The following is a 26,117-nucleotide window of genomic DNA, read 5'->3' as shown; positions in this document are numbered from 1 at the left end:
TTTTGGTTTTTCGAGACAGGGTTTCTCTGTGGTTTTGGAGCCTGTCCTGGAACTAGCTCTTGTAGACCAGGCTGGTCTCAAACTCACAGAGTGTTTTTGTTTTTTGAAACAGGGTTTCTCCTTGTATCTCGGGCTGTCCTGGAACTCACTCTGTAGACCAGGCTGGCCTTGAACTCACAGAGGTCCGGTCCGCCTGCCTCAGCCTCCCGCGTGCTGGGACTAAAGGCGCCACTGCTGACCGTGTGGTTCTTTAAAACCATTCAGAGACAGACCATTAATTACCCTAAGGATAAAATTCATCGACAAAATTTGGCTTACAGTGGTTGACGATAAATCTGCCCTATCAACCTGTTGTGGCCTCATTTCAACTGCTCAACTGAGTCTTTGTCTCATACAACACACAATTCCCTCTGCCCTGATCGTTCAGTCTTCTCTCTGCCTAACACACTTCTAGTCGTCCTTCCGTGGCCGTTCTGTGCGAGCTGGCAGAGCTCTTTCCATAGCTCGCCTCCTGCATTTGCTTAGGATGACAGTGGGTGGCCGTGACGGCAGGGATAACCCAGAGGAAAGAGAAACATTCTCTCTGTCTTCTTAGAGACTCATCAAATTAAACTGACAAGAAACGGATTAAGGGTCCAAGAGGAGTTTTAGTCCATGTATATAAATGCAAAGTGTTGGACCTAGGGGCTCATATGAACAAAGAGTGTTAAGTTGTGGGAAGATAATTAGACAAAGGAAAGGAGATTTGGGGGACCCAGCATTATTTGCCTGAGGTGCTTTCCTAGTAATGGAGAGGGAGCAGCATTCACTAATGGAATCAGTTGCCTTTGCAGAGGCAAAGAGTCAGTTCCTTTCAGTTCAGAACTCACTGTGTGCCAGAGCAGCATCTGCTCACATCCACCCACAGAAGTTGCTCTTGGCCTATCATAGTGACGATAGCTGCTTTGAGTCAATATTGCATTTTAAAAGTAAATTGATTCTGTTTTTCTGTTTTGTGATGCTTTTAAGAAAAGTGTTTTAGGCCGGGCATTGGTGTGCATGCCTTTAATCCCAATACTTGGGAGGCAGAGGCAGGTGGATCTCAGTGAGTTCGAGGCCAACCTGATCTACAAGAACTAGTTCTAGGACAGGCTCCAAAGCTACAGAGAAACCCAGTCTAAAAAAAAAGAAGAAGAAGAAGAAGAAGAGGAGGAGGAGAAGTGTTTTAGCAACTACCCCTCTTTCTAGTACATTTTAAATGCACAATAAAGTCGTCTTATTTTGAGGTGGTCTTATTTTATTTTATTTTATTTTTTATTTTTTTTGGTTTTTCGAGACAGGGTTTCTCTGTGGCTTTGGAGCCTGTCCTGGAACTAGCTCTGTAGACCAGGTTGGTCTCGAACTCACAGAAATCCGCCTGCCTCTGCCTCCTGAGTGCTGGGATTAAAGGCGTGCGCCACCATCGCCCGGCTGAGGTGGTCTTAAGGATAAGAAATGAACAGAATCCGACCTGTTGAAACAGGTGAACTACCGCAGTTATGGGTACAGTTACAAAATTGTATAGCTCTTATAAGACCACAATGTAATTTTATTTTGTATATTTTAAATTGCAAAGATAAATGATAATTTAAAAATTAAAAGAAAGGGCTGGAGAGATGGCTCAGAGGTTAAGAGCACTGACTGCTCTTCCAGAGGTCCTGAGTTCAATTTCCAGCAACCACATGGTGGCTCATAGCCATCTATAATGAGACCTGGCACCCCCTTCTGCCTTGCGGGCACACATGGAAGGAATGCTGTACACATAATATATAAATAAATATTTAAAAAATTAAAAGAAAATATACCATAATAAAAACATACATTTCACAATTAAATGTACTGGATACATAAAAATTTTAGGGGAATAAGCAAAAAAAAAGGGTGGGATGGTTGATATTAAGTAAACTGATGGCCTAGACAAAAAAAAAAAAAACCTTAAAAAATATAGCAAAAACCCTCTCGTTCCTGTGACTAACATCTCAAAGATTGGAGTGTCATCGCTGTGGAAGTGTTTGTGTATGTTGTACTTTATTGGTAATTTACATAATGATGGCTTATAAGACCCTGCCAGACAGGTTTTCTGGAAACAAGATTGGATTTAAAAAAAAAAATCACTGCTAAAACACTATCTTTTTGTTATGTTTTTTCATTCTTCAAACTTGAGGAAAGGGGATTATTCACCAGAACATTACCTTACTACCCAAATGCCTCAACCTACACATTTTAAACTTTTTAAAAAATTACTATTGCTGCCTAGCTTCATTACTGACAGAATATTGAGAAGACATTATTTTGGCAAATTAGATCTTAGACATGGCATTTCAGCAGGATTTAAAGGATACTCCTAAATGATTCTGTTTTTTAAATGTAGTTTGGGAGCGGCAGCGGTGAAGGCGGGAGTGGGACCCTACTGCCGATGCCCAGCATGGACGATTACACGGTCCTGAGCGTGATCGGCCAAGGCTCCTTCGGTCGGGCTCTTCTGGTTCGGCAGGAAAGCAGCAATCAGAAGTTTGCCATGAAGGAAGTAAGACTTCCCAAGGTAACTGCTAACAGAATCAGCTCACGGTGAAAGTGAGCATACGACCTATATCGAGAAAGTTCGTGGGGTTTAACGAGTCATTTACCCTTTCCGCAGACATGTAACCGGCTTATTCGTGAGCTTTACAGAGGCTTGATGTATTTATTCTATGTGGTTGTGTGGCTAGGAAGATTAACAGAGACGCAGTCAGAATGTTCCGATTGATCTCAGTGATCACAGTTTCCAGTTTTGTATGCCAGCAATGTGGAAAATCCGCCAAACCTAGTCAGGTGCAGTGTGGACGGCCAAAGAGCATAGAGGGCCGGGAGGACCAGGTTAATATGCAAAGCTTCAGTTGGTTACTAGGAAACCTACTCGGGGGACATATTTGTTCTCCCCCCCCATGGATTGCTTGTTAATGTGTATCATAATTGTCCTGTGTAAAAATTCATACTATGAGCATTAGTAATTTTTTGATCATTTTTAATAGAAATATATATATATATTTTAAATATTTATTTATTATGTATACAATATTCTGTCTGTGTGCATGCCTGCAGGCCAGAAGAGGGCACCAGATCTCATTATAGATGGTTGTGAGCCACCATGTGGTTGCTGGGAATTGAACTCAGGACCTTTGGAAGAGCAGGCAATGCTCTTAACCACTGAGCCATCTCTCCAGCCCCTATAGAAATATATTTTAATGAAATTCTCAGAGTGCTAGACATTTTCCCCAATGCATTACCTTTTTTTTTTTTTTCTTTTTGGTTTTTTTTTTTTTTTTTTTTTTTTTTGGTTTTTCGAGACAGGGTTTCTCTGTGGTTTTGGAGCCTGTCCTGGAACTAGCTCTTGTAGACCAGGCTGGTCTCGAACTCACAGAGTCCGCCTGCCTCTGCCTCCCGAGTGCTGGGATTAAAGGCGTGCGCCACCATCACCCGGCCCAATGCATCACTTTTAAAACATATTTGTATTAATTCTTGGTTTTGGTGGTGGTGGTGGTGGCGATAATCAATCCCTGGGCCTTGAGCACTGCTGGGGGAGGGCTCTACCACTAAGCCACATCACCAGGTCAAGTGTATGTGAAAATTAGTTTGCATTATGTGTGTGAAGGAAAAAAAAAACTTATGTTCCAATAGAGCCCAAGCTTGATCAGCCCAAGCATAAAAGATAGCCATAATCAAAAATCACTGCATATTTTGTTTCAGACTTTGAAAGCTTGAGCCAAAGTAGATATACAAACCTGCATGGAGCATTGAAGTCTCATATAAAACTATACAAAACATTAGTTTGAGGCTATTTTAAAACTGAGCATTGACTTTATAATTTAAAGTTGTTTTTTTTTTCCAGTCTTTCTCTGATACACAGAAGTCTAGGAAAGAGGCTGTTCTGCTAGCTAAAATGAAGCACCCTAATATTGTTGCCTTTCAAGAGTCATTTGAAGGTAAGTATGAATTCTCCCAGATATGCTCGTACCTGGATTTAATTCTTAACAACTGTGACTTTCCTAAGGAGTCTCCTGTGTGTTTTAGCTGAAGGGCATCTGTATATTGTGATGGAGTATTGTGATGGAGGGGACCTAATGCAGAAGATTAAACAGCAGAAAGGAAAGTTGCTCCCTGAAGATACGGTAAGAAACTGACTTACCCAGAACTCAAGCAGGGCAGGAACCTGGAGGCAGGAGCTGATGCAGAGGCCGTAGAGGGTGCAGCTTACATGGCTTGCTCCCCATGGCTTGCTCAGCCTGCTTTTTATAGAACCCAGGACCATCAGTCCACAATGGGATGAGCTCTCCCCTGTCAATCACTAATTAAGAAAATGCTCTACAGGCCTGCCTTCAGCCCAGTCTTAGGGAAGCATTTCCTTAATTGGAGTTCCAAAGTTACACAGTGAGAATCTAATAAATAAAAAATAATTAAAATTGAATAAGTAATACTTAGAGATAGACGTGTAGCTCAGTGGTGGAGCATTTGCCCGGTATTTGCAAAGTCCTGGGTTCCATCCGCAGTGCCGTATAAACCAGGCTTGGTGATGCATGCCTGTAATCCCAGTATTTAGGAGGCAGAGGCAAAAGGCTCAGAAGTTCAAAGACATCCTTGGCAATGTAGCAAGTTTGAGGCCAGTCTGGGATACAGACTATCTCTTCCTTACCTCCCAAAAGACACAAAAAAGGAACTTATATTCAGTTGAAAAGAAGAAGAAAAATGTGATGGACATTTCATTAAAATACTTACCTGGATCATACGTAAGATGGCAAAACATGGGAACCAGGCTTCTGAATTTCCTCAGATAATACTGAATTGTAGTTGAACTGTGTAGTTTTTATGCGTGTGTAATTCTCTTTTGATATCTTAGAAAATTAAGGCCTAGAAGTGATTCCTCAGAATTCGAGTTGACATCAGCTAGTTATTACATTTTTACAGGTGTTGCATACTATTTTCTTTTAAAATATTTTTATTCATTCTTTTAGACTTTTATACAATATATATTGATCATATTTACCTCCGATTCTTCACCATAGATACTATGTATACTTTTTTCTCCCAGATACTTAACTGGTTCGTACAAATTTGTCTTGGAGTAAATCACATTCACAAGAAACGTGTGTTACACCGAGATATCAAGTCCAAAGTGAGTATAAGGTGTTGATGATGGAAGTTACAAAATAATCCCACACTAGTTGAGATTTACATATAATAAAGGGTTATTTATTTAAGGGAGACTCACAGATCACTGTCCTAGATCACAGTCCTCTGCACAAACAGTGAACAGGAACCGAGTCTAGCAGCTGGAGGCAAGAGCCAGAAGCAAGAAAGAAAGGACATGCTTTACAGCTGCATTTTAGTATAAGACAGACCATGCCCAAGTGGGCTGGTGTCTTAAAGGCTATTGGCCAAAGGAGCTTCAAAAGCAAGGTGTTTGGGGGTCTGGGGAATAAAGAAAATGATTTTGTTGTCTTTTTTTTTCTATTACTATTTCTTTTGGGGACATTGTATTTAGTTTAGAAAATTTTGCCAATATAATACTTTTTAATATTGACTCTTTTAATGAAAAAAAATTTAGCTGGGTGTGGTGGTACATGTCTTTAATCCCAGCACTTGGGAGGCAGAGGCAGGTGGATCTCTGAGTTTGAAGCCAGTCTGGTCTATAGAGTGAGTTCCAAGACAGACAATCAGGGCTACATAGAGAAACCCTGTCTCAAAAGACAAAAGGAAACAAAGAATACCCTCACCTTATTGAGGTAAAATTGACAAAATTTTATGTATTTATAGTATACAATATGGTATTTTAATATACATACAAGAATGCAATTGTAACATGATTAAGTCATGCTAATTGATGTGTCTGTGATCTTATTTAATGTTTTAGATTTACTTTTATTAAGTTTGTGGGTGGTTGGGTGTGTGTACTATGCATGAGAGAGTATAGATGGCCAAAAAGCCCTGGGCTTCAGATTTCCTGGAGCTGTAGTTACAGATAGTTGTGGACCACCTGTTGTTTCCTGGGAGCCAAATCTAGGTCCTCTGGAAGAGCAAAAAGTGCTCTTAACCACTAAGCCATCCCTCCAGACCCTCCCCTTCTGAACATTTAAAACCTACACTTCAACCAGCCATGGTAATAACTGCCTGTGATCCCAGCCCCTGGGAGGGTGAGGCAGGAGGATTTCTAGTTTGAGGTCAGCACAGACCACTTGAGTCAGATCCCTATCACAGAAAAATAAATAAATAAAATCTACTCTTTTAGTAATTCTCAAGAATATTATATGTTGTCAGGCAGTTGTGGCAAAGCCTTTAATCCCAGCACTCAGGAGGCAAAGGTAGGCAGATTTCTGTGAGTTCGAGGCCTGTCTGATCTACAGAGTGAGTTCCAGTAGATTTTAGGACTTGCTTGCCCTACGTAAAACTTTACACTCTTTGATCTAGAATTTATACCAACCAAATAAAATAGCATATGTAAAAAGGAGTTAAACCTCTTTTGACATCTAGGTGGATGTGAGCCTTTTAATGCCCACCGAATAAATGCATGTGTTCTCAGATAGGAAGTGGTCAGCACCTGTCCCAGCCACTGAGTTACCAACAAAGGCTCCCACCGATTGGATCTGATGCTACCTGACATTTGCTTGTTAGATTTCAAAGCATGCATCCTGAATCCCCAGGCAGAGGAGTGTGCAGCTGTTTTAAGAGGGGGGTCTTGCTATTTCTTTTGTTTCCTCTGGGACCCAGCTGTCAGTATTTCTACCCTTATCCCCACCATCAGCGGGCTTTGAAAGCTGCCCTGGAGACCGCGGCCTTATGCTGGGATGATCAGGGCATCTATTCTTCTTTTTTCAATGTAGAATGTCTTCCTCACCCAAAGTGGAAAAGTGAAACTGGGAGATTTTGGCTCCGCCCGTCTTCTCTCCAGGTACGTACCTGTTCACGTGAGAGAGAGCTGAACAGCCATTTTCAGAAGAGCTTTGGAGTCACTTTGCCTTTCTGTGGTTTCAGTCCCATGGCCTTTGCATGTACGTACGTGGGAACGCCTTATTATGTGCCTCCAGAAATTTGGGAAAACCTGCCCTATAACAATAAAAGGTGGGTAGTGTCCTTATTTGGATAGTGTTGGGCATTTGGCGGGAGGGGCAAAACTGATGCTGGAATCTGGTGCAGATGCACAGAGCTTATTTGCATAGAGATTTTGTTTGAGTTATCTCTTGTGAGTGTCTATGTGAGTGTGTACACACGTGCCACGGGCTGTGTAGAGAGGTCAGAGGACACCCTTTTGGAAATTGGTTCTCCTGCCTTGTTGAAGGAGGGGGGTTACCTCTTTGGTCATCTCTGCTGCTGCACTGCATCCCCTGGGCCAGCTCCTAGTCGGTGCTACCATCTCACTTTCCATCTTGAGGCGGGAGTGCCGAGGTCACAGATGTGTGCACCTGACTTTCTTACGTGCATTCTGAAGGTCAAAATCAGATGGCCAGTCTTGTGGGGCAAGTGTTTGACCAGCCGAGCCACCTTCCCTACTCTGCTTTCTAAAGATCAGCTTGGGGCCTTGGTGTATGCAGTTCATGAGTAGAATAATTTTGCCTAGCACGTGTCTTGGATTTGATTACCAACACCACAGAAGTAAAATGTCAAAAAAATAGATCTTAAAGTCACATGGAATCTGTATTCTCAGGAATCCAGAGGAAAGTCCTGGTTTTCCAACCATTGTCATCACAGCTGTGAGGGCCTAGTTGACAAAAGAAGGTTCAGCAGTCGGTAAGGGTGGTCTGAGTTAGGTGCCTGGTTCCAGACTTGTTGTTTATGCTTTTAAGAGTCCCTGTATCCATCCATCAAATGAGAGCACAGGGATGGGAAAATGTATCCATCCATCAAATGAGAGCACAGGGATGGGAAACAGACAGTCAAATCCCCTGTATCCATCCATCAGATGAGAGCACAGGGATGGGAAGCAGACAGCAAATCCCCTGTATCCATCCATCAGATGAGAGCATTGGGGATGGGAAGCAGACAGTCAAATCCCCTGTTTCTATCCATCAAATGAGAGCACTGGGAAGCAGATGGCAATAATTTTTAAGATCCATGGGAAGTTCCTATATAGCCACACTTGGAAACCACTAGGTTGTAGCAAATCATCATAAGTGCTGCATCAGCACTGGGTTGATGATGATTGAAGAGCTTACGTTTTGCAGTGTGATTTTTAAAAATCTATAAGCGATATATATCCATTGTTCCCATGATGGGTGAGCAGGCATGAGTAGAAATAGAGGCAGAGGAAGGATGTGGAGGGCTGGGGATTGAACTCAGAAGTAGACTAGTTGCCTAGTATGCATTGCCCTGGGTTCTATCCCCAGCACTGGAAACTAAAAGAAAATAGTAACAATAAAGAAAGAAGGAAAGAGAACGAGAGAAATCATATTTTAATTATTCTTTGTATTTATTTAAAATTTTTATTTAAAAATATTTTTAAAAAATTTTATTTGATATGTATGGATGTTTTGCCTGCATGTCTGTATACCACATGTGAGCCTGGCACACACAGAGACCAGAAGAGAAGATCTCATGGAACTGGAGTTAGAGGCCATTGTGATGTACTGTGAACCTGGGTCATCTATAATATGAGCAACAAGTGCTCTTAGCCACCGAGATATTTTTCAGACTGTTGTATTGGGATTTACCAGTTGATAGATTCCATATACAGTTTGGTATTCTGCCTTTTCCTTTGTTCCATATTTATTTTCCCATAGGGATGCATATTTCCTTGGGTGTACGTATGCATGTGTGTGTTGGGGCAGGTACATGTCTCTGTGTAGGACAAGCTTGGGCATCATACCTCGGGCACCGCCCACTTCTTTTTGAGGCAGGGTTTCTCATTGGAACTCTCCAACCTTGATGACCCGATGGCAGTAGAAGAATAGACTCCTGCGAGTTGTCCTCTGACCTCACATGTACCCTGTGGCCCATGTGTGTGCTCATACATATACAAAAATAAATTAAGTGCAATAAAATAAGATAAGAATGCATGTATTACTATGATAATATAGCATAACAGTTCTTGCAATGCTGTCTCTTTATGCTTCTAGTGACATCTGGTCCTTGGGATGCATTCTGTACGAACTCTGCGCTCTGAAGCATCCAGTAAGTATGGTGCCAGACCAAAGGGCCACTTGTCAGTCCTGCTAAGACCTGAGAGATTTCTACTGGGGTTCACTTCCCCAGGAAGAATTTATTATAAAAGTTTCTGTTTGTCCCCTCTTTATCTTTGCGTGGAGCCCTTCTGTAGTTCTGTGCCAACAGGAAAAGCCTATTAGAGGCTGTAATTCTATATGTAGCTCTTCTCCTCCTCTTTCTTTTAAATATAACATATTTGCCATTGTAGCCATTTTCAAGTTCACAATTCAGGGGCATGAATTATATTCAAGATATTAATTACACTCATGTATTCATTAATTATACTCAAGATATTCATTAATTACATTTGTGATAGTCATTGGTTACGTTCACAGTATTATAACTACATTTATTATCTTCATTAATTATATTAATTATATTGATTAATTATATTCATGATATTATATCCTGATACTGCTGTCCGTTTGTGGGGCTTTTCCATCACACCAAACAGAAACTTTGTTCTTAGGAAATCATGGCTCTATATTCCTTTCTTCCCCAGCTTGAGAGAACTTCTAATTTTTTTTATAATTTATTTAACTTTTATTTTATGTGCATTGGTATAAAGGTGTCAGATCCCCCAGAACTGGAGTTACAAACAGCTGTGAATCGCCATATGGGTGCCAGGAATTGAACCCAGGTCCTCTGGAAGAGCAGCCAGTGCTCTTAACCCCTGAGCCATCTCTCCAGCCTCTAATCTCTCTGTCTCTATGAATTTGTATATTCTATATATCTCACGTAATACAATTCTATGGTATTTATCCTTTTTAAAGATTCATTTATTTTATTTCTTGTATATGAGTGTTTGGCTTGCATGTATTTGCACCACATGTGTGCCTGGTGCCCAGGGAAGGTAGAAGAGGGTGTTAGATAGTCCAGAACTGGAGTTATAGATGGTTGTAAGCCATTATACAGGTACTGGGAATTGAACCTGGGTCCTCTACTGATGGGGAACCTCAGCTGAGGTTCTCTCTTACCCACTGGACCTTGTGCCTAGTTGGCAAAAACTAACCAATACACTTAACTTTTTTTTTAAATTAAAACATCTTTTGAGAATTTTATATATGAGTGCTGTATTTACCTTTCTACCCCTCCCTATATCCAGCCTTCAATTCCTCCTGTGTCTCCCCAACTCCATCTAAAGTTCATGTCCGTATTCTACTATTATTATTTTTTATTCTATTATTATTATCATATCACCAACGTCTCTGACTCCAGTTCTTGGTGATTTAACACCTGATCCCTTTGGGCACCTGAGCATTCTCTCTGTCTGTCTCTCGCATATGCACACATAATAAAAATAAACCTTAAAAAATAAATACACTTTCAAAAAGAGAATAGCTCAAAGAACTTTTTAAAATGCCAAGGCCTCAGCCCACTCCACACACCTGAATCAGAATCTCCAAAGAGGTCTCGAATTTGTGTTTTTAAACTAGGCGATTCTGAAGTGTGTCCCAAGTTGGGGACCGCTGTTGCTCGGAAGCCACCCTGAGTTTACGCATGCCAGGCCAGCACTGACAGACACCGGTCTCCATGTGGAGGCTGTGATGTTCATGCATGTCCACCTTCCTCCAAAGCACCTGAGGCTGTGAACCGTCCTTAAGGGCATCCGTGGAAGGAAGGGACCCAACAGCAGCTGCAACATAGCTCATGAAATATGAATTTACTTCAGCTGATATTTCTTATTTCTATATTTTTTTATCTATATACCTGATTTTTAAAGCTTCACTTTTACCTTTCAGTTTCAGGCAAATAGTTGGAAAAACCTTATCCTGAAAATATGTCAGGGGCCCATCCCCCCACTGCCAGCTCTGTATTCCGATAAGCTTCACTTCCTTGTCAAGCAGATGTTGAAAAGGAGCCCTTCCCAGCGCCCCTCTGCTACCACCCTGCTTTGCAGAGGCAGTTTAGTGCCGCTCATCCCGAAGTGCTTACCCCGGGAGGTATGACAGGAGTGTCTCTCATTGGCTCTAGCGTGGTAGCATGTGTTTTTAACTTATCTGGCGGTGGGCATGGGCGTACAGCAGTGTTCATGGAGACATCGCAGAACATCTCGGCCCTCTCCTTTCATCTTTAACGGGTCCTGTGACAAACTCGGGTTATCAGGCTTGGCAGCAGGTGCTTTTAACCATTGCGCCGTCTCACTGGCCCTAAACTTGTATCTCTTAAGCTTAATTTACTCAAACATGCCTGTAAAGACTCACGTAATTCGGAGGTGTATTTAAAATGTAAACCTCTTTTCTCTCTTCCCCTTCCACAGCTCCCTCCAGTAGCTGCAACACTCTCCCGCACTAGGGTTGAGCCTGGGGCTTCACTTACGGTGGGCAGAGTCTAGTGATCATCACAGCTGTCTGTGTTTGTCTCACTGTTATATTATAATATTATATAATATATGTTATATATATCATATACTATATATTATAATTATATTATATCATAACGTTATTTGACACCCCACCTTTCTTTCTTTGCTAAGGATCAAGTTTGGACTGTGGTTTTGGGGCGACACTGGCCTCACGTTGGCAGGCCTGCCTTAGCCCCCCAAGTATCCAGGATGATACTCCTCTCCTTACGTTTGCTTTTACGTGGCATCCTTGTTTTCCAACTTTAAGTGCTCTTGTGTTGAAGAGCACACTATAAGTATATGACCTTATGGTGGTGTCCAAAGCAAAGTGTCTTTCTTTAGCTGGGCCTGGGTATGCTGGCGAGTAATCCCTGCTGTGTGGGCTAAGACAGGAGTCTTGGGGCATAGAAAAGTGTTTTTCACGTCTTTAAATGCTCATCTTTAAATCTCAGATCATCAGAGAATATGGAGAGCAGATACTGGATGAAACCAAACTATCTGAGCCCAAGAAACCAAAAAAAGAAGGTAAGAATTTTTCACGTGTGTTTTTAAAAGTATCATAAAAAAAAGAAAATACAATTCCCACCGGGTGGTGGTGGCGCACACCTTTAATCCCAGCACTCAGGAGGCAGAGACAGGCAGTTTGAGGCCAGCTTGGTCTACAGAGCGAGTTCCTCCAGGACAGCCATAGTTGTTACGCAGAGAAACCCTGTCTCAAAAAAAAAAAAAAAAAAAACAGTAATTTTCAATTTTTTTGCTTCTTTAGACAGAGTTTCCTTCAGATCCTATACTGTTGAAGAAATAGTATGTTTTCCTGGTGAGAAATGACCACACACTTAGATTAATTAAGTTAATTAGTAATGGTCCGTGGCTGGTTTGGGTGATGCATGAAAAGGACCCGGCCTCAAAGGGGAAATGGTACCAGCTTTGATCTATACGTTCCACATACTCTCTTTGGGGTCCCAGCCTCAGGTCACACTCAAATAGTTTAAACAGAGATAGAAGGCTTTGTGTCTGGCCACTTGGGCAGATGGGAGACTGACACAGCAAAGATATTGCCAGAAGAATTTAAATACACCACTATTGTTCTTTCTGAATTGTCTGAATTGTTGTTACCCAGGGTCATCCTGCCCACCTGGCAGAATTCTGCTTTTCCTGCTAAGAGCACAGAGGACTTAATGGCAGACCAGGACTTGATTACATTGTCACCCTGTGCTGCTCCCTTATAAGCCTAATGGAGGTTCTAAGTCTGGGTTGTCTCCTTTTGTTAGGGGAATGGAGCCTAATTGGAGGTCAGTCCTAGTGAACAGACAGTAGCAGACTTTCTGAGCTGGAAAGAGACGAGAAATACTTCTGCCTTGTTAGGGTACAGTTTAGATGCGGGTGAATGAACAGAACGAAACTGTTGACCCTCCTCTTCCCCCATTTGAGTATCAGGTAGCCTGTCAGCGTACAGTTTAGATGCGGGTGAATGAACAGAACGAAACTGTTGACCCTCCTCTTCCCCCATTTGAGCATCAGGTAGCCCCTCGGCGCCGCAGAAGAACGCCACTCCAGGAAGCCCTCACAGGCAGCAGTGGGAGAGCCATGTTCCCGGTCCAGCTCTAGCAGCTTTGGAAAAGGCACCCATCCTTACCTCCAGTTTCACAGCCGAGGATGACAGAGGTTAGCACCATCATCGTCCCTTGGGGTCTGGTTTCAGATACCAAAGTTCATGCCTGCTCAGGTGCCTCCTGGAAAAGGCATCCAATGCCCACGTCCTCCTGTATACGTTATGTGTTCATAAATACTGTGTAAATAGTTGCCACACTGCACTGATTATGTGCATATGTGAATATGTTTAACACAGACTTAGCCTTTATTTTTTAGTTTTAATTGATACTGTGTGTGTGTGCTCGTGTGTATGACTATATGTGCATATATGTATGAAGCCAGAAGAGGGTGTCAGATCCCTTGGAGCTGGAGTGACAGGCATTTGTGTGCTTTCCATTGTGGGTGCCAGGATCTGAACTCTGGTCCTCATAATTGAGCAATGTGTGCTCTTAACAACTGAGCCATCTCTCCAGCTCCAGACTTAACTTTAAAAAAATATCTTAAGATCCAAAAATTTGGAGCCCAGGATATTCAGGGAAAGTCAGACCGAACACTCTCCAGTAGGATTCACCATGCTAGGGTTTTAGTTTATATCTCTCTGCAGCTGACATTCGGGGTTTTTCATGTAGTGAGTGAACTGGATTTTCAGTGAGCATCAAATATAGTCATAACTTTGCTTGAAATATGATAGACACTGGAAATTCTTTTTTTTTTTAACCTGGTCCTATGTCCCTCCTTACAACCAGGTGGCTCTGTAATAAAGTACAGTGAAAATCGTGCCCGCCAGCAGTGGCTCAAAGAGCCCCCCGAGACCTTGCTGTCAATGCTGAAGGGTGCTGATCTCAGCCTGGCGTTCGAAACGTACACAATATATAGACCAGGTAATGTTCACCTATTATATGACCATGAGGACACTTGGGCTTTTAAAATATATGGTAAAACATGAATAAATTGACGATGTTAATAATTCTTTAAAGATTTATTTTTATTCGTGTTGTCCATTGTCTGTGTGAATGTACACTGCACGTGTGCAGGTGCCCAGGGAGCCCAGAAGTTGGGGGGATCAGATCCCTGGATCTGGGAGTAATAGGCCATTGTGAGTCACCATGTAGGTGCTGGGAAGCAAACTCAGGTCCTCTGGAAGAGCAGCAAGTGCCTTTACCCCTCATCTTCACTCTCCCTGCGTGTCCAGTTCAGTAGTTTTACACTGATGCATTTTCTTATGTAGCCAGCTCCAGATTCTGTTTCTTTGGAAAGCCGGAGCTGCACACGTTAAATCAGAGCCCCATTCTTTCCTCCTCAACTCCCTGTGATTTGTAAAACTGGTGCAGGAAAGGCGATGTTGCAAGAGAGTTCGTTATATTTGTTTATTTGATGGATGGTTATTGAGTGGCGAATATACAGATGATTAAAATGAAAAAGAGGAACTGGTGTCCAGCCCAGCAGTGGTGTGCTCTGGGTAGCATGCACAGGCCCTGAGCTAACTCTTTAGACCTTTTTATTATTTGAGACAGGATCTCCTCAAATTGCTCAGACTGTACTATAGATTCCTTTTTTACAAGTTTTTAGAGTATTTTTCTCCGCTCTCTTCGAGAAAGTATTGCTTTAAAATTTAATCCACATTCTGCTACTTCCTGAATCTACCTACTGTCTACCCAAATCCTGATGAGTAAATACTGTTTGAGTTGGCTGGCTTCCCCAGACACTATGGCTCTGCTCTGTAGTCCTAACATATGGGAGACTGACGAAGAGCAGCCTAGGAGATCAAGTCCAGCCTGGGCAACATGGTGAGACCCCATTTAAAAATATACAGGAAAACTGTCATACTTTCTGTTGCTATTCCCCTGAAGGTACAGAAGGATCCTTGAAAGGCCCCCTTTCTGAAGAAACAGCATCAGACAGTGTCGATGGTGACCATGAATCCGTCATTCTGGATCCGGAGAGATTTGAACCTCGGCTGGACGAGGAAGACACGTACGTTGTAACAGACCTAGAATGCTGTAGCTGGGGAATGGAGCCTGTATGCGCACACACGCCGCATTGTACCACAGTAATTTCAGATGGTAATAGCTACACTGCTTTCCATCCTGAAGGAGCACTTCTCTTTGCTCCTGTGTGGTGGGCAACACCGACATTTTACTATGACTTCCTGGCTGCACTAGTATGTTTTCAGTCCGGACTTGTTTTTGTTTCTGAATTTTGAGGCACTTAGGCTCCTCCTGCACCTGCTTTCAGGTGTTGGGATTATATGAGTGTGAAAATATATATATTCATTTCATAATACATTTTTTAATGTTAAAAATACCCACAGTGATACATTTTGGGGAGAGCTAACATTTTTTCCCTCTGCTCAATTACCTTATGGGATTGAGCTTTCAACGGTTTAGATAGCGCATGGTAGAATTCTGCATTGAACCCATCAAGAAGTAAACACCACGAGTCTAATACAGTGGCTTATCATCCAAACCGTCTCCCCAGGGACTTTGAGGAAGATGATGAAAACCCTGACTGGGTGTCAGAACTAAAGAAGCACGTGGGATGGAAGGACATGCCTGACGGAAACCCCGCGGAGCCTGTGCCTGAGCCATGTGGGGGAGACAGTGATGCCTGGAAACGGGGTGACGACTGAGAAAATGTACCACAAGCTTAAATAACAACCCAGAACCCTTGTGAGCTTTTTTAACACAAGGGAGGTCTAGACATGCGGTGTCCTTGCATTCCGGTAGAGCAGAGGTGAAATGCTAGCCTGCTGGCTAACGCTGTGTGTGATAATAGGAAGTTACTTCGCTTCTGTGCTCCCTCGTTTTCTCAACTATCCAGGGAGAATAACAGTGCCTACCTCATAAGAACGCTGACCAAGACTGTTATAGCAACCCATGTGTTTGTATCCACTGTTACTATGTGACACTCGGACGTTTCCTAAAGCGATCTAAATATATTAAATTGTGACATTAAAAATGTGTGTTTTTTGTCAATAATAACCAACTTGGGGATGCTTCAAAATCATTTCCAGTGATGTTACCAGCTGCCAGCAGTCCTTAAATGTTCCTCGTAGGCTTTACAAAAAACCAGGGGGTCAGGGGATCAGCCATAAGATGAGTGGAACGGGCTCCCAGAAGATTGCAGTCCTGGACCTGAGGCAGGAATACAGCCAAAGAGATATGATGGATGTCAGAAACTAGAAAGTGTTCTAGAAAGCGGCCCACAGTGCACATACATGGACCCTCATTGTGTATTATCTCATTTAACGCTATGATACTTTAGAGAAAGGAGAATCTTTCCCCAATGAAGAAACCGACTTCCCCTGACCCCGTATGATGGAGAGTAGGCAGAAATTACGGTTTAGTCATTAACCAGGATCTGGCAAAATAGGAGCTACGAGTAGCTTTTAGCAACGTAACTCTCCTCCCTTATCTGCAGTGCTGGGCAAACCCAGGACCTTATGAATGCAAGGGAAGTAATCGACCACAGCTACTACAGCACAGCATAGCTTTTGTTCACCACGCAAAGGCTGCTGCGCAAGTCCCCACCCTACCTGTGTGTCTCCTTGTTCTCAGTCCTGCAGTCTTCCATCTCTGGCAGCTTCTCTCTCTGCCCTTGCCGAGTTTGAGGAGTGCTAGTTAGTTATCCTGTTTCTATCCTCAATTTGGGTGTGTCCAGTGTTCTTCACAAAGGTGAACCCTATCCTTATCATGTCCTCTCAGGAAGCACATGATGTCAGCACAGTGTGCACAGTTGCTGCGTGCCTCCATCAGTAGTTAACTGAGACTCTGCCGGGCTTCCCATCGTAGGCACCGACTTCCCTGTCCCTGTTCTTACTGTTGCTAACCTGACGCTGAGAGGCTTCAAGTTCTCCTTCTGTCAGAGCAAAGAGTGTCATGTTACCCTAGGTCACTGGTTTGGTGGTCTAATTCTTTCCAGTTGGTTTCTGTGCACTTTTGTGATGCTCTTGTCCTTTTAAATTACTAAATTTGCTAAAGTAGGATCAACCTGTACCTTCTCTGTTCCAGCTCCAGAATCAACAATTTTTTTCCCAAGAGCCACAGTTCCTCTCATTGTTTTTTGTTTGTTTGTTTTTCAAGACAGGGTTTCCTTTGTGTAACAGCCCTGGCTGTCCTGGAACTCTCTAGACCAGGCTGGCCTCAATGTGTCCTGACTACTGGGATTAAAGGAGTGTGCCCCCACTGCCAGGCTCCTCTCATTGGTTTTTTTTTTTTTTTTTTTTTTTTTATTTTTTTGGTTTTTTGAGATAGGGTTTCTCTGTGGTTTTGGAGCCTGTCCTGGAACTAGCTCTTGTAGACCAGGCTGGTCTCGAACTCACAGAGATCCACCTGCCTCTGCCTCCTGAGTGCTGGGATTAAAGGTGTGCGCCACCACTGCCCGGCTCCTCTCATTGTTTTAAAGCCACTATTTGGGTACTGAGGGTGCTGGTTACCCCTGGCATATCTAGGCCCTGTCTACATACCTGTGTTTTGTGCATCCCCATCTAGATATATATTAAGTCAAACATGGCCTCACACTGACGTCCCTGGCTCATCCAATCCCGTAAGTTTAATTCGGGCTTCTCGAGAACTCTTGCTTTTTCTATATCTGTTTTCCCTGATGGTGAAAAACACAGTTTGCAGCCGTCCACTTAGTTGTTGAGACCAGTACACACACAAAGCAGTGTTGAAACCATTAACCCTTGCTGCTGTGAGCAGCTAGTGAGCAGAGCTTGTGTGTGGTTTCCGTTGTTGGCTTCACCCTTCTTAGGTCCGTCCCTTGAATGTTAGCCTGGCACTTTTCTGATGATGTTTCGTGTTCAAGAAAACATGAAAGTTACAAGGAGGTCTCCAAGGCACTCAAGTTCCACACACCATCCTCCACACGTCTTTATCCGCTCCAGTCACTGGCTCTAAACGTTGCAATCCAGACAAAGCAAATTTGGGATTATGTGCATAATTATTTATCTCACTAAGCACTGGAGATTCGGATTATAAGTCCTCTTGGAAATCAGACCATGTCCACTTTAAACCACACTCCGTGTGTTTGCTTATTTGGGTGAGACCTGCCAACCCTGACAGGCTTTAAAAAGAAAGGGAACTGGGTGTGGCACACAACTTTAGTTCAGCAGGGAGGCGGAGGCAGGCATCCGGACCTCTGAGTTCCAGGTCAGTCAGGGGTACATAGTGAAACCTGTGTACAAAAAACAAACAAAAGCCCCACAACGCTTTAGGTCCTGTAGGCAGGAAATGCTAATTTCCATCCATATGTTTCTTTCAGAACATGGCGATCAGCAAGAACTTCAAGCATTAAAAAGACTACATTGTTATAAAATTGGCCCAGGAAGTAGGCTTTTTTGGGGGGGAGACGGGGGAGGAACATGGGACACCATGAACAATGGTGGGTTATGAAATGGTCATGGGACATAGATTCCACTGGCTCTGGCTGTCTTCCTTGTATTAGCATTTACCACCCTGAAAGAGATTATTTTCCACTGCTCTGCATCGAGCTAGGTTAAGAGGGGGTGCCTTTTGCAGACTCCTGGGCAGCACCTGGTTTTGCTTGTGGACCCAGGTTCCATTCTTATACACCCCTCAGCACTATTTGAGACCTTGCATGCGAAACCTGCTTCCTTCTGGAAGTATATATTACAGCTGAACGCTGCTTAGCTCGTATGGGACCCCAGGCATCATCGCCACCGCCTCCCCCGACAACCCAACCAGCACGTTTTTCTCTCAGCATTGCTTACTCATCAGAAACCTCTGTAAGTGGCAGACAGCAGAGAACTTACGTACCAACTGCATCAAGGAAACACTTCCATCCCCCCCCACAAAACTCCAGTCAGAAACCAGCTCTATGGCTTCCAATGATGCTGCCCATCAAAGTCTAGAAAACGGTCACCCACATCAGGCCACGGAACCCGAAGGTTGCAACAAGGCAGAGTTCTGACTGATCTCTCAGCCGCAGTTCTGGAAAAGGTTGCCCCCAAAACGGTTTCCCCTCGGCCCCTGCTCTCCACTATAAAAACTGAATCTCGGACCTTGCACTCCGACACCGAGCGGCAGGGTGCCAACCTCTCAATAAAACTGTGCTAGCACAGCTTTGAAGTCGAACTCAGTCTTCTCGTTTTCCTCCCCTGACTTCTTACATCCTGGGAGTTTGGAGACGTTCACGTGGCTTGTTTTACTTTCGGCTTCCGACCTCGGGCAAGTGAAAGGAGCACCCGTAGGTTTTCTCTGCCCCCGCCCAGCGCTCCGCCTACTTTCCCCGCAGTAACCCCCGCTCCAGTGTCCCGGAGGCTTAGCCGCTAGGGGTCAGATCCACCTGGACACTTAAAGACCTACTGCACAAAGTCCGCTGAGCAGGTAGGCCGAGCCCACCGTGTTTGTTCTTTAGGAGCTGTCTGTCCCAGGCTTCTCGAAGACAGGGGAGAGAGATTGGGCAAGCTGGAGGAGACTGCTGCCTGGGCTGCGTCAGTTTCCATGGCAACTCACAAACTACAAAATCCTGGACTCAAGTCCTCCTCCCGCATGCTGGCTGGAGCCTCCACTGACAATTCTGTACCCATGACTTGAAATTATTTGAAAACAACCTGCCCAGTATACCACCCAGGGTAGTAGAAGTCTGCATTGCGCCTGAGGCAGGAGGATGGCAAACTCAAAGCCTACCTGAACTACTTAGAGCAATTTCAATACCAAAAGGATTAGGTGTAAAGCTCCGTGGTTGAATGCTTACCCAGCATGTATGCGGTTCTGGGTTCGATTCCCAGAACAGCAAAATAAAAAGCTCCGTTATGCTCCAACTGTGGCATAAAAGGGAAAAAGAAGGAAGGCAGCCTACAAGGAAGTGGTATTCCCACCTGTAAACACCTGTAGCCAGGTGCCAGGACAGTCACCTGATCGCAACTGCTAGACTCTGGACCTCCCACCAACTGCAGCTCAGTAGACCAGTTTTTTCCATACTGGAGCACAACTAGTAGGAAAATCCAAACAAGCCCTGATTTATCTTCCTAGGAAATTAAGTACTAGTTAATCCATGGGGAGATACTTAGATAGACATGTGATACTTTGGTTCTAGAGGCAGATAACTGTGACTTTGCAGCCGTCCCTCGCTGTGTGGGATCAAAGACCTTTGAATGTCAAAGCTAGTACCCCAGGCCCTAACTTCATCTTATCTACCATAATGCCTCCCATCTCTACAGGCCCAAACACTGACAGAATCAATTCCTAGGCTTCCCTGTAGAGGGCAGTACCTCCACTAAGAGGAGAGAGGTGCTTGCCCCACCCTTGGGCTGACATTTTAGAGGCACAAAACATCTCCAATGAGATTAGACCTAATCCTTTTGGTATTGAAATTGCTCTAAGTAGTTCAGGTAGGCTTTGAGTTTGCCATCCTTCTGCCTCAGTACTTTTCCATTTTAGAAGCTAGAGAAGAAAGGTTTTGTGAGGTGGCAACTCGTCTAAGATCCCAAAGATGACCCGCAATCCAGTGTGGAATCTACCAACCAAACCCTTTTCACAGCATTCCTGTGTCCAGCAGGAAATTTCTTGACTCTCAAAAGCTGGGTGGACCGTTTTAGCAAACAGTTCTTCTGCCTTTTATCCATCTTCTGCTTGTTAGTTGTCATGAGAAGTGTACAGTGAAGGTTTATTTCTTCATTTTAGGAACCTCTGACCCCTGAAAGAATGGATAAATTTGACCTGATTAAGATCATTGGGGAAGGCACCTATGGAAAAGTGTACTTGGCGAAACATAAAATGGAAAGCAATCAGTGTGTCATAAAAGAGATTGATTTTACAAAGGTAAAGTTAAGAAGTTCAAATTTCTGATAATTTTAAGTGGTATGTTTAGCTCTTAAAAAGATTTCTGTATTTACTACGTACATGTATGCGTGCTTGCATGAGTTTATGGGCACCATGTGAGTGCAAATGTCTGTAGAGGTCAGAGGGCACTGGACGCCCCTGAACTTGGTTTGCAGGCAGCTGTGAGTCACTGATCTGGGTGCTAAGAACTGAACCTGGGCCTTCTGCAGGAGCAGTAAGTGCTGAGCCCCCATATCATCAATCTAGTATGGAAACAAATACCCTTTTCCCCATTAGGAATTTTAAGGTTCAGTTGACTCTGCTTTCAAAATCCTATTCAACAATGTGTATTGCATTCATTTTCTTAGTGTCTCTCCCCTCCCTGCCCATTGAACAAAGGATTTGGTATTATGCAGGACACCTGCTGTGATTGATTGCTGAATCCCTAGCTGGTCCACCTCTGTGCCTTCCTGTTTTCTTTCCCTCTCCCTTCCCCTCCTCTTCCTCTCCTCCCTTTTGTCCTTCTTCCTTCCCTCATTCCCTCTTTTCCTCCCTCCCTCTTTTTTTTTGAGGCAGGGTCTAGATTAGTTATGTAGACAATCTAGTCTCAGAATCCTCCTGCCTCTGCCTCCCTAGTGCTGTTAGTTACAGGTGTGCACCATCATGCCCAGTTACTATTCTTTTCCTTTAAAAAATATATTTATTTAGGTGCACACCTTTAATCCTGGCACTCCAGAGGAGAGGCAGGTGGATTACAAAGTGAGTTCAAAGCCAGCCTGGTCTACATAGTGATTACCAGAACAACCAGGGTTAAGTAGAGAGATTCTGTCTCAAGTTTTTTTTTTTAAAATTTATTTCAGGGTACATATTTGTGCTTGCACATATGTTTGCGCAAACACACACACACACACACACACTGCAGCACACATGTGGAGGGAAGTCAAAGGACAACTTCCCGTGTTGGTTTCAGGAATCCACGTCCAGATAATTACCTGTTAAATACTTGGCTCTTGACTCTCCCTCTTCCAATTAGCTTCATTCCTTTTGTCAATGCATATACAAGTAGAACCAATTTTGAACTTTCAGTACAATAATATTTCCCTAGCATTGTTAATTTTCTTGATTGTAATTGTCACTGAAGAGCTGATGGTTAGATATGAGACACTCTGCTCATTCTTTAGTGGCCCTGCCTTCCAGAGATAACATTTTGGAGATGACATTATAGCCAGTGGCCTCTTGGGGCATCTCAGATAGTAGTGAGCAGGAAGCATGCCTATGTAAGTCAGTTACCTCTGCAAGACACGCTGTCTCGAAATACCACTTTGATGCCCTTCCAGGAAAAAGAAGCTTCAAAGAAAGAAGTGGTCCTTCTGGCTCAGATGAGGCATCCCAACATTGTAACCTTCTTTGGTTCATTTCAAGGTTAGATATTCCTATCATTAAAGCATCCCAGTAAACTACAGATCTTTGGAAATATGTATCCCCATGAGTTGTGTATTTATTCAATTTTGTGTGTTCATTTCTCTGCCTAGTTAAATTGTTGTCTGAAATTGTGTCTTTGTTTCCTGTCTGGTGAGTGTTGTCCTTTGAATAGGGTCTTCTGTAGCTTCCGTGCACTGTGTAGTTGAATATCACCGCCAACTCCAGATCCTGTAGGTACTAAGAGAGAAGGGTTAACCTAGACGTCTCCGAGTATCACCGGGTAGGTGGAAAGCAACGTGTAAGTCTGTAGATTCAGCCACTATTTCTTGAACTTTTCATAGTGTGCAGGCCCAGTGCTCTTTGCTGCTTAGAAACCACCGCATTCAGAGCAGTTATGAGGTCAGGCATGGTCTCATAGTCCTGCAATCCCAGCACTGGAGAAGCAGAGGCCAAAGGACTGTTGTCAGTTCAGGGCCAGCCTGGTCTACAAAGTGAGTTCCTGGCTAACCAGTGGTATGATAGTGGCTTTCTATCTCAAAACCTGTACAATATTAGTTAAGTTAAAAGCAGCTCTGTATGACCCTTTTCAATGAGTGATAGGCATTGGAACCTTCGGGGATCTGGGAAGGTTTCTCAGGGCAGAGCCCTGAGCTCGACTGGACTGAACAAGTGTGCTCTATCTCCGAGCTACACCCTGAACTCTGAATAACTTTTGAAGGCACTCAGGGAATAAAGTTCTCTGCATTTCTGTCCACTATTCCCATCTTTCTCTTCCTCATCTTGTGAGTTACAGTTGAAATCCTTTGTCTACCTGAATTCTGTTCACTCTCAGGCTTCCCCAAGCCACTGTCCCTTCACTTATCCCCCAGGGCACTTTTCTACCAATGCATTTGACTATCTGTACATATACATTATTAGAAATTTGCTCATTGTTTTTTCTTCAGATAAGAAACTTAGGGGTTGAGAATGTTGCACAGTAGTAGAATAATTGTATACCACGTAAGAGGTCCTGGGTTTTATGCCTAGTAACACATACACAAATGTAAACATTAATTTAATGAGCTTAGGGATTTATATATACACGTTGGTCCTCTACATGTGGCAGAGAGTAGATGCTCAATTGCAGTTGCTGAATGAATGAATGGACTGGATGATTTAAACAGACAGGAGGATACATTTGTTCCATGTATGGTGGATTTCTGAAGACACTTTGTGACAGATACAGTCACACAGCTAAGGCCACTTCACAGTATAATTGACCTCCTTCCCCCCTGGACATTGCTTGACAGCTTGTTTGTTCTTAAAACACAGGCTTAGTCAAGAACCCCAGAGTCTTGAGGCGCCTAACTGTGAGAACCTGAAAACAGAGGCTTTGCTGGCTCTATGGCAGCTCATCTCTCACTCCAGGAGCCATGGTCTAGTGTCTGCTCCCCCTTCTTACTGGCTGTTAATGAAGGGCCGCTCTCAACTAGAAGTGAAACTTTGTGCTCTGCCACATGGCAGGAAGTGGGGCTGGAAATCACTCACTGCTCCTGCCCCTGCCTTCCAGGCCCATGTTTACATCAGTCACACCGCCTGGCTAATCCTTTTGATTTACTAAGAATTAGCTGGCTAGTACGAAAGATGAAGTTTTATGAGTTTGGAACAGTGAAAGAAAAATAATAATTTAGTAATCTTTTCTTAAGGCAAAAAGACTTCCCTCAGGAAATATTAACTCTTAGGTGCTAAGCACGCTCTAGAACCAAGCACTCAAAATGTCGAACAGAATAGACACAAATCTCTGCACTGTGTGCTTGGTTTCCGTTGTCGTGAAACATGGTTGTGTAGCTGATGGCTTCAAGCAATTGTTTTGTGCTCACTCCTTCGTTTTGCTTAGTTAGGGGCTCTACGCCCAGGGGATGGTGCCATCTGCATTGAGGGTGGTTCTTTCCTTAGTTAGTCCAATCCAGAAACCCTCACAGAAATGCCCAGGGATTTGTCTCCTAGGAGAGTCTGGAGCCTGTCGGACTGACCACTGGTGTGAACTCCCTGGGCTACACAGAATTGACCCTTTCTCAATGACGCCAAACACAAAAGAAATGCAAATGAGATGAGAACCCAGTCCATCTTTGGGCCACACCCTCTCTTATGCCCTGTTTTTTCCTGTCGTGTTCTTTATGTTCTGGGTTTTGAAAGACAAACGATAGCTAAAAGCTCCAGCACCAAATGTTTTTTTGCAGAGAATAACAGGCTCTTTATTGTAATGGAATACTGTGACGGAGGGGATCTCATGCGGAGGATCCAGAGGCAGAGGGGAGTGTTATTCAGTGAAGACCAGGTAAGCCTACTTCCAAAGTTCTGTTTAGACCTATGTTTTAATTAATTTACTTGTTTTATTGATATCCAGGGTTTTTTTTGTTTTAGTTCTTTATATATTTTGGATAATACCCTTTTTTGATGTGCAGTTGGTGAAAATCATTTCCCATTCTGTAGACTGCCACTTTGTCCAAATAAAGGTGTCCTCTGCTATGCAGAAGCTTTTCCATTTCATGAACTGTTCCATTTATTAATTAGCGCCCATGCTGTCAGTGTTCTATTCAGAGTTCTTCCCTGTGCCAGTGAGTTCAAGCCTCTTTTCCACTTTTGCTTCTCTCAGATTCAGGGTGTCTGGCCTTACGCTGAGGTTTTGATGCATTTGGAGTTAAGCTTTGTGTGGGGTGGTAAGTGTAGATCATGTGTGTTCTTCTACAGGCAGCCATCCAGCTTGAACAGCACCATTTATTGGTGATTCGGCCTTTTTTTTTTCAGTATGTATTTCTGGCTTCTTTATTAAAAAAAAAAGAAACCCCAGGTGACCATAGGTATGTGGTCTACATCTGGATCTTCAATTCTATTTTGTTGATCAATATATCTGTTTCTTTGCCAATACCAGGCTATTTTTTATTACTCTAACTCTGTAGTACAATTTGAGAGAGATGTGTGATATCTTCCTAGAAAGCTAAAAAAATTTGAATATATGGATGCTTAAAGAATCAATATCTTTAACTTCTGTAAATTCAGTCAAGCATTCTCCCTATTCCTGTATTATATGTTAAGTCTACATTTACGGAAACGTATTTCCTATTTAGGGATTATTTTTCTGTGTTTTATAAAAATGATTTTTTGTGACAAAATTTTGCTTACATTTTCTTTTGTTGGAAAAATTCCAAGGTGTCAACTGGACCCTAATACCTAGACTATGGGCCATCTTACAATATTTCCTTCATTGAACCCTAATACCTGACTATGGGCCATTTTATATTATTTTCTTCTTACTATATTGTTTGGCAGACAAAGAATTTTATAGTTCTTTAAGTGAATTTCTGTAAGTGTAGAACGTTTCATTAAAGTGGCTCCCTGTCTGCTGATATAAAATACAACATTGAGCTGGACATGGTGGCACAGACCTGTAATCTCAGTATCAGGAGGCTGAGCATAAAGACTGCCATAATTTTGAGGCTAGCCTGTGCTATATGGTGAATATAAAGCCAGCTTGGGCTATAGCAAAATACCCTGTATCAGAAAACTAAATAATGAATAAGCAAATAGATAAATAAAATACCTATGACTAAGAAATAAACTAGAACTTCAGAACCACAAAAAGAAAAAAGTCTTTTTTTCCCCTGTTCATTTCTTTCAGTGCTAGGGTGGAATAAAAAGTCTGGTATGTGGAAGCCCACCCCCACAGTGACACACTTCCAACAGAAGGTGTTGCCCAGATTAAAGGCATGCCCTCCAGCCTCAGGGTCTGGATTAAAAATTTGTGT

At 43.1% G+C, this 26,117-nt stretch overlaps 2 protein-coding genes across 5 annotated transcripts in view; both read left to right on the top strand.

The window, feature by feature from the left end:
• The window catches only part of Nek3 (NIMA related kinase 3), a 17,897-nt gene extending 1,828 nt beyond the window's left edge, over positions 1 to 16,069 (top strand). For 2 of the 4 annotated variants that reach the window (XM_026786873.1, XM_013351989.2), the window contains exons 2-14: positions 2,390 to 2,560; positions 3,887 to 3,980; positions 4,069 to 4,166; positions 5,084 to 5,167; positions 6,873 to 6,940; positions 7,024 to 7,110; positions 9,102 to 9,156; positions 10,932 to 11,132; positions 11,986 to 12,058; positions 13,049 to 13,198; positions 13,873 to 14,007; positions 14,977 to 15,100; positions 15,605 to 16,069. In XM_026786873.1, the coding sequence (XP_026642674.1) occupies positions 2,435 to 2,560; positions 3,887 to 3,980; positions 4,069 to 4,166; positions 5,084 to 5,167; positions 6,873 to 6,940; positions 7,024 to 7,110; positions 9,102 to 9,156; positions 10,932 to 11,132; positions 11,986 to 12,058; positions 13,049 to 13,198; positions 13,873 to 14,007; positions 14,977 to 15,100; positions 15,605 to 15,755 (1,446 nt within the window). In that variant the 5' untranslated portion in view covers positions 2,390 to 2,434 and the 3' untranslated portion in view covers positions 15,756 to 16,069. The remainder of the gene's footprint in view (positions 1 to 2,389; positions 2,561 to 3,886; positions 3,981 to 4,068; positions 4,167 to 5,083; positions 5,168 to 6,872; positions 6,941 to 7,023; positions 7,111 to 9,101; positions 9,157 to 10,931; positions 11,133 to 11,985; positions 12,059 to 13,048; positions 13,199 to 13,872; positions 14,008 to 14,976; positions 15,101 to 15,604) is intronic. The other 2 variants (XM_026786874.1, XM_026786875.1) reach the window with 2 other exon arrangements.
• Positions 16,070 to 20,782: 4,713 nt separating this feature from the next.
• Nek5 (NIMA related kinase 5) overlaps positions 20,783 to 26,117 on the top strand; it is a 34,203-nt gene continuing 28,868 nt past the window's right edge. The window contains exons 1-3 of the mRNA XM_026786854.1: positions 20,783 to 20,910; positions 22,248 to 22,332; positions 24,552 to 24,649. Of these exons, the coding sequence (XP_026642655.1) occupies positions 20,794 to 20,910; positions 22,248 to 22,332; positions 24,552 to 24,649 (300 nt within the window). The 5' untranslated portion in view covers positions 20,783 to 20,793. The remainder of the gene's footprint in view (positions 20,911 to 22,247; positions 22,333 to 24,551; positions 24,650 to 26,117) is intronic.

This window comes from Microtus ochrogaster, linkage group LG7_11 (genome assembly GCF_000317375.1).
Source record: "Microtus ochrogaster isolate Prairie Vole_2 linkage group LG7_11, MicOch1.0, whole genome shotgun sequence".
In the NCBI taxonomy this organism is placed as follows: Eukaryota; Metazoa; Chordata; class Mammalia; order Rodentia; family Cricetidae; genus Microtus; species Microtus ochrogaster.
This window is presented reverse-complemented; position numbering and strand designations above follow the sequence as displayed.